This window comes from Lemur catta, chromosome 1, assembly GCF_020740605.2.
Source record: "Lemur catta isolate mLemCat1 chromosome 1, mLemCat1.pri, whole genome shotgun sequence".
Lineage (NCBI taxonomy): Eukaryota > Metazoa > Chordata > Mammalia > Primates > Lemuridae > Lemur > Lemur catta.
The window spans coordinates 174,522,077-174,537,151 of record NC_059128.1 but is presented as its reverse complement, the minus strand read 5'-3'; the positions used below and the strand labels follow the sequence as shown (position 1 = coordinate 174,537,151).

Genomic DNA, 15,075 nt, shown 5'->3' with positions numbered 1-15,075 from the left:
TCTGGAGGGAGCCAGCCAACAACCGCAATCCTGAAAGGCTCCCTAAGTCTTGGGGAAGCCCCGGCTTACCCACGGATGGGGACACAGTCTCTTCCTTCCCTCCTCTCCTGCTGTACCACCCCCTCTCAGTCCCTGCATTTACCGGGGACCACAGGGAGTGCCACCTCAGTTTTCTATTTTTATTAGACCTTATTGGAATCTCGTAATTGGTACAAGCAACTACAGGCTTCATATCCCAGCATCTGAGCTTCAAGTTTGTGAAGGGAGCTCGCTCCTGTACTCTCTCTACTGCTTATTGCCTATTATCCTCAAAGCTAAGAAATATTCTCATTCTTGGTATAGTGTCTTCCTTTTCTGGAACTTTCTGATTTATGTACAGTTCCCTATATCTCCCTAGCCTTTCCTATACAGATAAGAGGAGGAAATACATATATGTGTATATATATATATATACACACACACATCACATATATACATATATGTATATATACACATCTACACTTTATAGGTAGATATGGTTTTCTATTTTCTATGTGTTTAGTTTTTTTTTATTATTAAAATAACAAATGTACATGTTTTTAAGTGTTTCAATAAAAATACTATGAAAGGATATAATAAATAAATCTCTCCTAAGGTAACCATTCAATAAGGCGATCTGTATTTCCTTCTTTACACTTTTCTGTAATTTACAGTTAATTAATTTTATTAATTTTATTTTATTAATTTACTTTCTACAATGATCAGGTATTGCTTTATATTAGAAAATAGGGTCAATAGAGCACAATTTTAAAAAAGAACCAAGCTTTCCATCATTCCCTGCTACTTATAATAGAAAGTCTAAATTTTTTGGCTGAGGCTCTATATAATCTGGCCCCAAACTATTGATAATGAATTTTTTAAATCGTCCTTATTGAGATATAAATTACATACATTAAAATATACCTATTTTAAGTATATAGTTCAATGGGTTTTGGCAAAAGCATACACCCATGTAACCACCACCATAATTAGGACATAGAACATTTCTATCACCCCAAAAATCTTCATATTTTCTTTTCAGTCTATACTCACCCCAATTCCTGGTCCCAGACAACCACTGATGTGCTTTCTGTCACTCCAGATTATTAACAGTTTTGCCTGTTGTAAAATTTCATATAAATGGAATCATGTAGTATGTGTTCTTTTAGGTCTGGCTTTTTTTGCTCAGCCTATTGTTTTTGAGATTCATCCATGTTCTTGCATATATCAGTCATTTGTTTCTTTTTGTTGCTGAGTAGTTTTCCATTGTATGCATATATCACAGTTAATCTACTCTCCTACTGATGAACACCTGGGCTATTTCAGCTTCTAGCTATCATGAATAAAGCTACAATGAGCCCTTGTGTACAAGTTTTTGTGTGCACATATGTTTTTATTTCTCCTGGGCAAATACCTAGGAGATTGCTGGACCAAAAGGGTATGTTTAACTTTATAAAAAATAGGCAGATGGCTATTTAATAGAAGAACAGAGAACTCAAATATGTCAACACTCTGGGCCTTGGCTGCCTCATTAGCAAGATAGGAATACAGTAACATCTACCCTGTCTAATTCTTGCCACCTTTGTGACGATCAGAATGGATAATGTGTGTTAACACATCATGAGGTGCTAAACCGTGCAGTATGGAAGAAGGGATTCTGAGGAAAGGGAGATAAGTGAGGTTGATGGAATCACAGATGACTGACAGAGAACCAGCTCCCCTTTGGATGATCAGTTACATCTGCCTAACAGGTGGATGGTGGGGCAGATGGATGGAAAAATGACATATCCTCAAGGAATAAAAAATAACTTAAAGAAATAGGGAGTACATTAGTTTATTTGTATTACATGTTTTTTAAAAATCACATTTACACAAAGAAGGTCCCAAACTACTTTGTGATATGTATTGTCTTTTTAGGTGCTCAGCTGAGGCAAGAGTGACAAGAGGCTGGTGCGATCCCTGAGAAAGGCAATGCTCCTGTCAAGGAAAAGGGATCATCTCATCTCTTGCTTCAAATTATGCTACTTCAAGCTCTATTTAGACTTTCCTAGGACACTTTCTATTTTCTTTTAAAAACCAAAAATAAGCAATGCAAGGAATAGAGAAGAAAAGGTAAGAGACGCACAAGCTTATCAAAGAATTTTTATTCTTGTGTAACATAACTCTAAGATAATATTGAAGTTTCTCTTTCCTAAAATTTTCTAGTTGCCTAAGCCCCTCACTTATTGAGGCAGCCTCGTGCATTGCTCTGGGTGAGGGAGGAGATGCAGTGTCCTCTCTGCCGATGGCTGGAGACCATGGAAGCCTCTGGACCTATACAGCAGGCTCTTTCTCACACCTTCAAGTCTTTGTGCTTGCTGTTCCCTTCAAGTGAAGGGCTCTTTTCCCTTTCTCCAGGCTGCTTCTAGTTATTGTTCAGTTCTCAGCTTAAATCCCACCACAGTGAGGATTCCCTGCTCACTTGGGCCTCTATCACCCTACATTATTTTAATTCTCTACAGAGCATTTATCACTGTAGATATTTCTCATGTATTTATTTGTTTGTTTCCTTATTGTCCATCTTCCCCATTGGAACATACACTCCACAAGAGCGAGATCTTTGTCTTATTTGCCACCATATCCCCAATGCCTGCTGCAGTTCCTGGTATGTAGTAGGAGCCCAGTAAATATTTGATGAATGGAGAAATAAGGTCACCCCTTGGAGAAGGGGAAGAGAAGGAACACCTACCAATCCAGGATACTACTGAATTGCCTGAGTAATTACCCAAAATAAACTGAGAAGAATCTGAAAATCATTCAGTTTAGGATCACTTGGCAAGACCAGGCTTTCTGCTATCTGGGGCTTCTGCGATGGTTTCATTGCAGCTATAGCAGAATGAATAAAATTCCATCTTTGTTACACCTAGAGCTGTGACTGTAAAATTCATACATGCTGACAATTGGTAAAATGTCTGAATGTTTTTCCTTATGTAAATATTACTCAATTAAAATGAGAATCTCATCTAATTATCTAAATCTATTATTATTTTTAACAGGCCCTGTGGCCTAAGCTGGAGTACAGTGATGTAATCATAGCTCACTACATCACTGCAATCTCAAACTCCTGGGCTCAAAGGATCCTTCTGCCTTAGTCTCCTGAGTAAATTAGGAGGCATGTACCACTATACCCAGCTAATTTGTTATTTTTTTATAGAGACAAGGTCTCACTATGTTGCCCAGGCTGGTCTTAAACTCCTGTCCTTAAGTGATTCTCCTGCCTTAGCCTCCCAAAGTGCTAGGATTACAGGTGTGAGCTGCCACACCCAGCCTAAATCTATAATGATTTTAAACAATAGGATTAATATATTAGGGTCACTAGTATATATAACATTTTCTCAAACTAAATATAAAAATATTTCTGATATCTTTAAAATTGTTGGCCATATTTCTACGTATTGTAAAGATTTTAGGAAGTCTTTAGGAAGAATAAATTGATTTTTTAAAATATCTGAATATATAATTAAAGCTGTTTTTCTTAACTTTCAAATTTAGTTTTTATTTTTTATAACTCTAAGTTCTTTTATCTTTAGTTAGGTAAATAAAATACAGACTTAAGATCATATGATCTTGTTTAATTCTAAAACATTGGATTTAACATAGGCAAAAGCTCATTTCCAAGAGGAAAGGTACATATCTCCAGTTGATTATTATTTTGAAATTCTAACTGATGTAAAGTTTATCTTTTTGGGGGTGCCCTAAACCCCAGATATGAGAGAGGCAGGCTAACCCTGGTGAGAATGTTGAGGAGCATAAGTTGTCTTCTCATCAGACAACAGAAGAATAAACAAATGAAGGAAAGGAAGGACTGAGGGAGGAAGAGAAGGAGGAAGTTCTCATAGCAAAGAGAGAAGTTACAAGCATTTGCTAAGGTCAAACACACTATTTGTTTAACCATTTGCAAGTGAGAAGCTGTTTGACTATCCAGTATACCAGGCCAATTTACCTTAAAATCTAATCCTTCATCTAGATCAGCACTGTCCAATATCTGTGGCTCCTGGGACATTCGAAATGTGATTAGTGCAACTGAGGCACTGATTTTTTTTATTTCATTTGAATTAATGTAAATTTAATTTAACTTAAATAGCCACATGTGGCTAGTAGCTACCATATTGGACAGCACAGATCTAGATAATTAGCTAAATTACACTAAGTATTCTAATTTACTGTTCCTTAGAACAATATTAAGGTAATCGTCATTATGTTTCAAAATTTATTAACATGATGTAGCTAATATTTTGGAAAAATAGAGAAGCAGCAACAACCAAAGAGCATCTGACTACCTTCTTAGCTACTCATTGTGTCTAAAGTTCTCACATTTCCTTTTTTAGAAGCCAAGAAAAAAATTTCTCTTGATTCTCTAGTGTTTTCTGTGGAAATAAAGAAAATCCAACCATCAGATCTTCATATGAAATACTACCCACCTGGACCCTTACTGATTCCTTTTTTTTTTCCTTTTTGTCCTGAAAAGTTCAGTTGATTGTTGGTTTTGCTATTTCAAAAATTTTTTTTGGTGGTAATAAATAATTTTGAAGGTGGTCTGTTTCTAGTTAAAATGCTTTGAACTCCCTAAGTTTTCAGACCTGTGAGAGCTATCTTTGATGAGATGGCAATTTGGAGAACGGTTCACTCAAGTGCAATTAGGTCATAATTATTCTAGAGATAATCATGTGGTTTTGTAATTTTTCTTTTAAAATTAATTTCTCTTGCTTGGTGCTATGGTCTGAATATTTGTGTCCCCCCCAAATTCATATGTGAAAATCCTAACCCCCCCAGGTGGGTCTTTTAGGAAGTGATTAAGTCATGAGGGTGAAGTCCTCATGAATGGGATTAGTGTCCTTATAAAAGGGACCCTAGAGAGCTGCCTTGCCCCTTCCACCATGTGAGAATTCAGTGAGAAAGGGCTATCTATGATGAATGCCCATCACAAGACACAGAATCTGCCAGAGCCTTGATCTTGCACTTCCCAGTCTCTACAACAGTGAGAAATAAATGTTTATTATTTATAAGCCACCCAGTCTGTGGTATTTTTGTTATAGCAGCCCAAACAGACTAAGGCACTTGATCATTCTTTTCCTCTGCTACAAGTTTTTGTTGTTCATGGTAGTATAGGGAGGTGTTATTTTGTTTTAAGAAAATGAGAAATGCAATCCAAAGGCACCCATAGATTTGTGGAACCAGGAAGGCCTGTGACATAAGCATCTGGAAGAGGTAGGTGACGCAGGATGCCTGCTGTGTATCCAATTCTACACCTGACTGCTGGTAGGTGTCTCTTGTGGGGAAAGAGTAAAGAAAGGATTTGAAGACTCAGGCACTCTAAGACATACACCACTACAGACAGCCCCACATAACTTTCAGTAGAGTATTGAAACCACCCAACAGAGCGACCTACCTCATAGAACTGGCAGGCACACAAGTATGCACTGGTGTTAGTGTCACGAAGTTAAATTCTTAATATCTGCAGCCTTTATAGGGAGCAACAACAAAGTGTCTCTCTTCCTCCCACTCTACTTCCACCTACCCTGAGAACTTGAAAATAAAATTGTCTCGGAGAACAAAATCCTAAAACCCACTGGTGTAGCAGCCGTGGGAGTGCACCACATAGATCTCCCTCCAAGAGAGAATCTGCTCTAAGGACCATCATTAGCTGGCAACCTCCATCCGCCATGCCTTTGGGATCTGCTGCACCATACACGCCAAGGCCACACTCTACCCAGGCTGCCCCCAGCCAAGGACCGAGCAAGACAGAGGTACCAGAGCCAGGCTGCTTCTACCCAAGGCAGGGCTCCTCTAACAAGCCACCTTTGCTAGAGCTCCTCATTGCCCTGCCTTGATTTTACACAGAGCTGTGGTCTGAAGCTCTTCCAACCCAATCTCCCTTTTCTCCTTTTTTTTTTTTTTGAGACAGAGTGTCACTGTGTTGCCAGGGCTAGAGTGAGTGCCATGGCGTCAGCCTAGCTCACAGCAACCTCAAACTCCTGGGCTTAAGGGATCCTCCTGCCTCAGCCTCCCGAGTAGCTGGGACTACAGGCTTGCGCTACCATGCCCGGCTAATTTTTTCTATATATATTTTTTAGTTGACCAGATAATTTCTTTCTATTTTTAGTAGAGATGGGGTCTCGCTCTTTCTGAGGCTGGTCTTGAACTCCTGACCTCGAGCAATCCACCCACCTCGGCCTCCCAGAGTGCTAGGATTACAGGCGTGAGCCACCGCGCCTGGCCTCCCTTTTCTCCTTAACTCCTCTCACAGGTTTCAGACCCGCATTGCAGCCTGGGGCTCCCCACCTATTCATGGTTCCTCTTCCGTTCATCCTCCATAGGCATTCCCCCCCCACCCCCACCGCCCTGATATATCTCTCGCACATCAAATTCCATATTGGTGTCTGCTTTACAGAGAACTCAAACCAACACAATACAATATGGATAAGACCAATTATTTGAAGAAATAATCTTAAAGAGCACTCTCCACAGTGAGGGCAGGAACCAGGTCTGTTCTAGCCAACACTGTATCTCCAGGGCCTAGTAGAGCACTTGGCATAGAATAGGCCGTGGATAATTTGTGAAAGGAAAGAAGTGGGTGGCGAGGGAGAAGGAAAGATTTTGGATTAGCTGGTACTGAAACTCTAAGCATTAGAAGGAAACCAAACAGGCAGAAGAGGGTGGTCAGTTTGGAATTTAGAAAGGGGGTTCCAAACAGTAAAAACTTGTTAATGTGTCTCCAGCTTTGTCTTAGAGAGACACATATGCACATATAGATGCACACATATGTTCATATATGCGTCCATGTCTATATATGTATGAATGATAATATTTAAGAAGTAATATGTATATTATACATACATTTATAACATGTGCCTATAGTTTTCCTCAGAATACCCAGTATATACACGTAATACCTAAATATGCCACAAAGGTAAAAGAAAAATGAAACAAACAAACAAAATCTCTAGATACTGCCAATGGAAACATTACCAGTTGAGGAAACAGAGACAACTACCAGCTCCAGGCAGAGAGACAGTGCTTCTGTTGCTCCGATGTCGCATTTGTACAATTAGTCCTACAGAGCAGGCCGGGATACGCCTGCCATTAGTGTCTGGCAAATATCCCTCAGTTAAGAAGTGTCAATTCCAATGTCCCTGAGAAAAGGCTCTGGACTCAATCAAGAGCTGTAATCCTATCAAATTCAATCAAACGGGGGTAAGTCTCATGTTGATTTTTAAAATTAATAACCACTTAATACCCACAATAAATATATGGTGATATTCAAGCATTTGGGCTTTATTTAGAATTTACTGAGAATGATGCTTTCCTACACATATCTTCTTTTGCAATTATCCTAGTGGAAAAAAAGCCACGTATTTATAATTCTACTTATTTCTTAGGAAAAATGAAATTTTTGTTGGGATTATTTCAAAAGCATTTATAGGACTGTAAAATCTGTAAAATTGTTTTCAGAATTCTGAAATCAAAGGACTCAGGGCACATACTTCAAACTAGACTTATTGGTATTGTGGATTTAAGACTATGTCCATAGTCATAATTTTATACGTATGTATGTGTGCATATATGTATAAATTTTGCAGTTCTAGTTCAAGTTCAGAACTCTAAATAATCACTAAATTACTCAGTCTCATAGTTCTAATGCCTTTATTTGCATACAATATTTAATTGGATAATGCCTTTTAGGTAGTTATCTTACTTTTTCAGAAGCAATAACCCTTAAGCAATCTTGTAACACATAACAAACCAGGCTCAAATGGGAAATACAAACCTTTTTATTCCAGGTGTTTGGGGAGTAATGAATGTGAGTCTTTTCCTTGAAGAACAAATAAAGAGGTATTTGAATTGAGGTAGATTGTTAACTCTGCTAATGATCAGAATGGGGTTCTCCAAATGGTGGTTTAGAAGACCAATGGGTATGTAGGAAGTTACTTGTGAGTGGAGTTAAGATAGGAGAAAGATCTACTATCATTCCTCTCGGGAAGTCATCATCCTAAGTCATTCTCTTATTACAATAATGTTAACATTAAAATCATTATCATTGGTCTTCTTTATTGGTGACTGTTTCAAAAGCAAAGAACCAGAATGACTTGGAATTTAAACAATCTCTTCAAATCCCTAGGTAATAATTTTATCATAGAAGAGGCACTGGAAAGGAATGGGAACTGAAGTGACAACTAGTATTGTGTTTGGGTGGTAAAGGTAAGGATGTTTTTCTTCTTTCTCTTTTTTTCTATCTTCCAGATTTGATATAATCAAGGACATTTTTACTTAAAAAACAAAAAGAAGAAGTGGTTACTAATGATGGGAGCCCACACAGCTTGAGAGAGAGCTTCAGTTTTCATTCCTTGGTGTGAGTTAGGGTTCAGGTGCTGACACCAAACTCTTGCCCTGAGTGTTGAGAATCAGTGAGTGAGGAGGGCACACGGATCCTAAGGTCATCTGGGTGAAAAGGAATCTGGACTGATACCCTCTGGTACTCCAGATATTTCTTGCTCCAAATTCCTGACATCTTGTTAGCAATCAGGCTTGGTGGCATTCCCCTCATCTTTGGAGTCCCAGCACTTCCTCTAGTGGCCCTATTGCATTGCCTTCCTGGCAGACAATTACCAGTATAGCATGACTCATGATTACGAGTAATACTGAGTCCTGATGAGACAGCCAGAGGAGTTAGCTACAGAATGCACCCAACTGGCTAAATGGTTCAGTCTATTGGATGAGACTACTTAAATATGATAAGTACACCTAACAAATAAAAAGCTATTTGTTTCCTACAGAGGACACTAATAACTCTTATACGCAAAGGTTCATTCCCCAAAGTCAACATAATACAACAATTTTGAGGTGTTCGATTTGTTTGATTTATTTTTGTTCGATTTGGTGGTGGTGTTAATTGTACTCCTTTCTTCATGGTTCTCATTATCATCAATGGCCCACACATTATTTTTCTAGGGTCAAGGTAGTATTTTTTATTAACACTTGTCCTTACATCTTTTCTCACACCGAGTCTTGTCTGTATTACAAGGTAGAAGCCTAGTTTCTCTCAACAGTCTCTTCCAAATTCTTGGAGCTCCATCTCCATGTGGAATAGGGGGTGACCAGCTGTTCTGAAGCATTCACCTCAGGGTTGGTCCTCCTTTCCCAGGAAAATGTTTGCTTATATGCAGCTTCTCACAGAAGAAAAAGGAGGCAAGAAGCTCTTTCCCAAGATCTCCAGAGTGGTAAGGAGAGCCTTGATCACAGTCCTTGGACAGTCCTTGGTCACATGCCCCACCCACCTGTGGGCTGGAGGAGCAGTGAATGGAATCAGTGTTCACAGAACCACAAGGGATGAGGAGGGCTGGTTAACCAAGGAAGGGATCCTGGGTAGATAAACAACATATTTATTTCCACTACACCCACCATCTCCTTGTGTATTGAGCATTCCTGAGTCCCAAGAGAGGCTCTGATGCATTGGCATACAGTATTGATTAAAAGCTTGAGGTTTCCAGTCAGCTTGGGTTCAAATCCAGGCTTTTAATTTACATATTATAGGTCTTAGATTAGTGGTCAACCTCTAGAAATCTCAGAGTCTTCATCTGTGAAATGGTGATAATAATTCTTACCTCATAGAGTGCTAAAAGAATTCAATGAAATATTATTGTAAAGCACTTAGCACAGTTACTGGTGTATAATAAGTGCTCAGTACAAGTCAGAGATGGTGACAACAATGACTATGATGATGATAATGACGATTCATTACGGAGGGCCTCTGTTGGACAAAGCTTCATTTCAAACCAGCAAGAGGCAGCTGACTCCTTTGTGTCCAGTTTGGCCAGCTTTCATGTGGGTTGCCTTTGCTGCAAACAAAATCCCTGACCCAGTCCATCGTGGGCAGGTGAATGGAGCTGATTTCATTCAACATATCATATTACCTCTGCAACTGCGTACATAAAGGACTCCTTCGGGCTGCTTTCCTCAGCAAAGGGATACAAGGATACAGGCTAATTAAACTTTATAATCCCCCTCATGGACATTAATCATACTTGTGCCTGCCCATTATTTTTTTAGTAGCCTTTTAATATTTTTGGAAATTTCTACATTATGTGATCCTCATCCGCCACATAATACTGAATTCCCACCCTCCCTTGCAGCTGAGATGCAGGCATGTGACGTGGACAGCACCAATCACATACACCTGCATGAGACATTGATCAAGAGATCAACATGAACTAAGAGGTTCTGTGATGAGCTCTCTTTCTGTAGGGGGCAGCAGAGGTGTCTGGCCTTTGGGGCAGGAGTGTTGCAAGGTCACATTTCCCAGGGTAGAAAAGCATCTGAGGTGTTCACAGCAGTAACGACTGCAGTAAGTTCAAATACCTGCATTTGGTGCTTAGTCTTGGTGGCAACAGATTTTTACTGGACCATTTCTGAGGAGAGGTTTTGGCCATTATTCTGGAAAAATTATCCTTGAGACTGTTTCTCCAATTCTCTTAATGGTAATGGGAACTATTTGCTATTTAAAAATACATCCCTTTTACTGTTTGAATTAGCAGAGTGAACTCACTCTGAGTGGACCCTCTTTTTTTTTTTTTTGTAGCTAAGAAGCCTGATCAATACAATTCTTCTGTAACATTTTATTCTGGGCAAAGGGGTATGTGAGGAAATGTCTACTTTTCTTCCTAATATATGTTTACAAACATCAAAAACTATTGAACTAACTTATAATTCTAAAAATCCTTGAACATAAGAGTAGCTACTGATTTGGTTTGTGCACAAGAATTCAAAGATAACAGAGTTCCTAAATGTTGATAGTATCTAAAAAGCTGAATTCAGAAAAGGTATTTCTATCTCTGCAGTATTAATATCATAACTGTACACTATTATATTTTCCAAGATAAAAAAACATGGAGAAATTCCAGTTTGATAGTTCTAAAGAACTACAGGTATTATGGAAATATCACAAACATTGTATAACAGGCTGCATAAAAGAATTCCCACATTAATTGCTTTCCAGATACTTTTCATTCATTTTATATATTTGTAACACTTGTAAATCTAGATACCCTGAGGGGTGCAGCTGAAGTAGTATCATATTCAAGGAAGCAGAGACTACTCCTGAGTTCCAGATATGGCTCATGCCTCTTCCATTGTAAAAGACCGGGGAGAGTCCAGCCACTCCCATTATTCTTCTTCCACCCTCTCGCCATCAATCTGATGCACTGCCCTGGATTGGTGCTCAGGCACATTTCAAGACAATTGGAGATTATCCATATCTGAGGTTAGTCGTATTGGAAAAGGCATACTTACTTAAAATAGGCTCCAAATTTTCATAGGGATATTGAAAAATTGTTTAGGATTTTATCTTTAAAAATGAAACTGAAAATTAGAAAATTTAAATTTATTTTGTATTTATCAAAATTTCAGTTGTATGCTGATTCTCATAATGAATAAAGAATGAATCAATGTGAATTTTTTAGCATAATTTTCCTGACACAACTACATTATAGCAAAGTACAAACATTCTTCCCTTCACAGGGAAGATTTGATTTTCATAGCATAATAATATAGAAGATTACTTTTGGAAAAGCATTACAGGGCTTTTTCATTTTTCTTGTGGGCTTCTCTTAAATACTTTGGTACTCAAAATCATCCTTTTTTGAAGGGATTTGTGGTCAGCAACCTTCTTCAGTTTCTTTCCTTCAGTTGTTCACTGGAGTATCTCATCCAGGTCTTCATTTGTCAAAAAAAAAGGTCATCATTCTCCCACTTCTTTCAATATCACTTGCATTCATTTTATGAAATTCTGGATTTTTTTTACATCAGTACAGCACTATGAAATGAATGTGCATTGGATTTACATTGCATTTTCAGATGTTTACGGGGTTGTAAATGAACCAGAGACTAATTTACAATGATGTTGACATATTGAGCCCAGCTAGATGCTAATATTATGCAGCAAGCAATGTTTGAGTGGGGCCTAATTTTATAAGTGGTCAGTTCATTGGTGAATATTTTCATATATTCCCATAACTTTGATTCTCTGCACAACCCAGGAACTGTAGAGACTGAGTAATATATATACTTTGGATAACAAGGATAACTTTACCGACTGTTCCACTTTTCTTTCAAGAATCTACCCACAGGGATTTTTCTTTCTCTCCCCTTTTCCACTGCCTGTAGTTCTGTAGGTCCATAACCATTATACTAATTCTGCCTTGAAAAAGTGCAGAAATTAGTCTCACCGAGATGGACCTTACACTCACCTTCAGAGTCCACTTGGGTCTCTCTCAATTTTAACACTTTACACTTCTCAGGATATTTAAGGTTTATAATTTGGGCCAGAACTGTATTTCCAAGTCAAATATGTGTTTTTAAGAGCAAATAATATGGGTCTTAGTAAACTTTAAAATCACACGGTAAAATCAATGTCTTTCTTATGTGTCTTAACAACGGAATGCTCAGTGTTAAAATCCTAACTCTTTAGAGAGGATATGAACACAGTCATCAGTTTATAAATTTAAAAAAATACTGTTGCATATTTATGTTCAAATAGTCTATTTAGCCATGTTTAATACTTTGGGGTTTTTTTCTTTAATTTTGCAAACTTAGCTTAGTCCTAAGAATGAAGTAGTTTCTGGCTATGAGGACACCAAATCATTACCAGAAAGTGAATTGAGCAATATTTTCACTTTATAACTTAAAACTATGACTTTTAAATAAACTATCATTTAAAACATGCTATTGGATAACACATTCTTGAAATGTGTGCAAAATAAACAATCATTTATTTTCCTCTTTGCTGTTTTAGAGATATTTTTATTGAGTTGAGGGTGGTTCAAGATATAATGTAGTTTGCCAAATTCTGTAATCCTTTTTTTTAATGTCATACAGGGTGTGGTGCCTTTAGAGAATTTTTAAAATGTTGTAGTTTATGATGTTTTTTTCTTCACTTTTTCAAAAATAGTAAGATAGTCTAAATCCCACAGGGAAATTCTCGTTTCTAGTACAGGCTCCTGGCTTCCACCATTACTAAAAGATTATTTCCTGTAGCCAGTTTTACTTATTTCCTTGCCAGGAGTGTTTATGTTCTTAACATTATAAGCTCATTATTAGAAATGAAGTCTTGATAAATACTACTTTCATGCTTTTTTTTTTTTTTTGCTTAGAAAGGTAAAAATAATATAGAAGGAACAACACAAATGAGACGTCAAAATTATGTTATGTCTCCCATGGGTGGTGTGGTTATTGAAAATCTCAATGTATCCATTCTGTTCTCGTTATTCTTTTATTAATCCCCGATTATTGGGAAGCACTTAAAAAAATAAATGTTTAAAATTCTTTTTCTATAAATTAAGTAAAGGGAAACCTTGATACCACAAGGCTAGAATTGTTCTTCTTAGAAAAACAAATTCTCTGTAAATCTTAACTTGTCAATACTACAGAAAGAAATTGTTGGAAAAGGTCTTCTAAGAACAGAGAGATGCCAGCAGAGAAACACCATTTTCAGAACATATGGGATGGTGAGATTTGATGATTTGGTTCTGCCCTCATTATTTGACATTTAATGACAACTCACACACAAATCGCTTGCCTGAGAACCCATGTCTAAATCCCCACACAGAAACCACCTCCCTTGTCATGTCATTCTCACACACCAGTAAAAACAGAAAAGAACCTCACTGAGATTGTGTGTGTGTGTGTGTGTGTGTGTGTTTAAAGCGAGAGAATAAGAGCAGCAGTTACATATGATAGAATTCCTCTTTTCCTTCCCCCCTTCTTTCCTTGGATCTTGGGTGTTTGAAGGAGACAAATAAAGAAGGAACCCCAGGTTTTCCAGGGACCAGCACGCGCTAATACTTTTTATTTAAAAGCAACTGGGGAAAAAAAAAAAAACATTCCGCAAAGCAAACCAAGAAGCCCTCCCTGAGAATTGTCTGCGGACCTCGGAGCCGGCCCGCTTGGGCGCCACTCTCGGCGGGCTCCCCTCCCCGCCCTTCTCCGGTGCCCGCGCGCGGACGCGAGAGGGGCCGTGGGTGCCGGGGTGCAAGGCGGAGGCGCCCGCCCGCCCCAGGGGAGGAGGCGGCTCTGGCCTCGGAGCCGCCCCTCCTGCCGCCGGAGAACAAACGGGATATTCAGCAGTGGCCTGTGGCTGCCAGAGCGGCTCCTCAGGGGAAATTAAGCGTCGAGTCAGACTGCAGCGTGATCGCCTTTAAAAGCGCCCCCACCCCGCCCGCCGCGCACACCCGCTACCTGGCTGCCCCGCGGCGGTGCGTGCGAGAGCGGGGGAGCGCGGGCCGGTGCGTGCGCCCGTGTTTATGCCAGCGCGCGAGTCGGCGTGTGAGCCTGGGTGGGTGCGAAGGGGGGTGCGAGCCTCGAGCGTCCACACTGGCCATGAGGGGCGCGATCGCCTGGGCCCCGCTCTGCCTGCTGCTGGCCGCCGCCACCCAGCTCTCGCGGCAGCAGTCCCCGGAGAGGTAACGCGACCCCTGCCCTCCCTCCTTTCCTCCTCTGCCGCTGCAGCCTCGCCAGCTGCTTTACTCGATCCGCTTCGGGGCGCCGGGGTGCCCCAGCGCGGGGCCCCGCGCTCACCCCGGGGCGCAGGCGGCCGCCACCCCTCGTGGGCCCCGCCCAGGACCTCAGGACCGCGCCCGCCCGCGGGGCTCCCTCCTGCGCCCCAGACCCGCCTGCCGGATGGCCCCGTGGCTGGCCCGGCCACCACGTGGCGGGGGCTTAATCTGACTTGCGTCTTCTCTCCCCAAATGTTTATGGGGCCGAGGGAAGCACCAGGGCCCAAACTCTGTGGACTCTGGTTTACCGCGGTTTTCCTCCCGGGAGAGGCTTGGCCCGGAGACGTAAACCTGGGGGAAAACTCAAGTCGCGCGGCGCCCTGGGAGCCGCTCCGGAAAGTTAACTCTTCGCCTACCTCAGGACCCCCTAGGACCTGGGCTGAGGGACCCGACCCAGGGCAAACTTGGGCATCTCCTCTTCCACCCCCATCAAAGTGAGCCTCCCTTTTCGGTGGAAGGCTCTGCCAATGGC

The 15,075-nt window shown here is 40.3% G+C and overlaps 1 protein-coding gene across 1 annotated transcript in view; it reads left to right on the top strand.

The window, feature by feature from the left end:
• Window positions 1-14,153: 14,153 nt before the first annotated feature.
• The window catches only part of PCOLCE2 (procollagen C-endopeptidase enhancer 2), a 62,297-nt gene continuing 61,375 nt past the window's right edge, over window positions 14,154-15,075 (top strand). Inside the window, exon 1 of the mRNA XM_045539394.1 lies at window positions 14,154-14,510. Within this exon, the coding sequence (XP_045395350.1) occupies window positions 14,428-14,510 (83 nt within the window). The 5' untranslated portion in view covers window positions 14,154-14,427. The remainder of the gene's footprint in view (window positions 14,511-15,075) is intronic.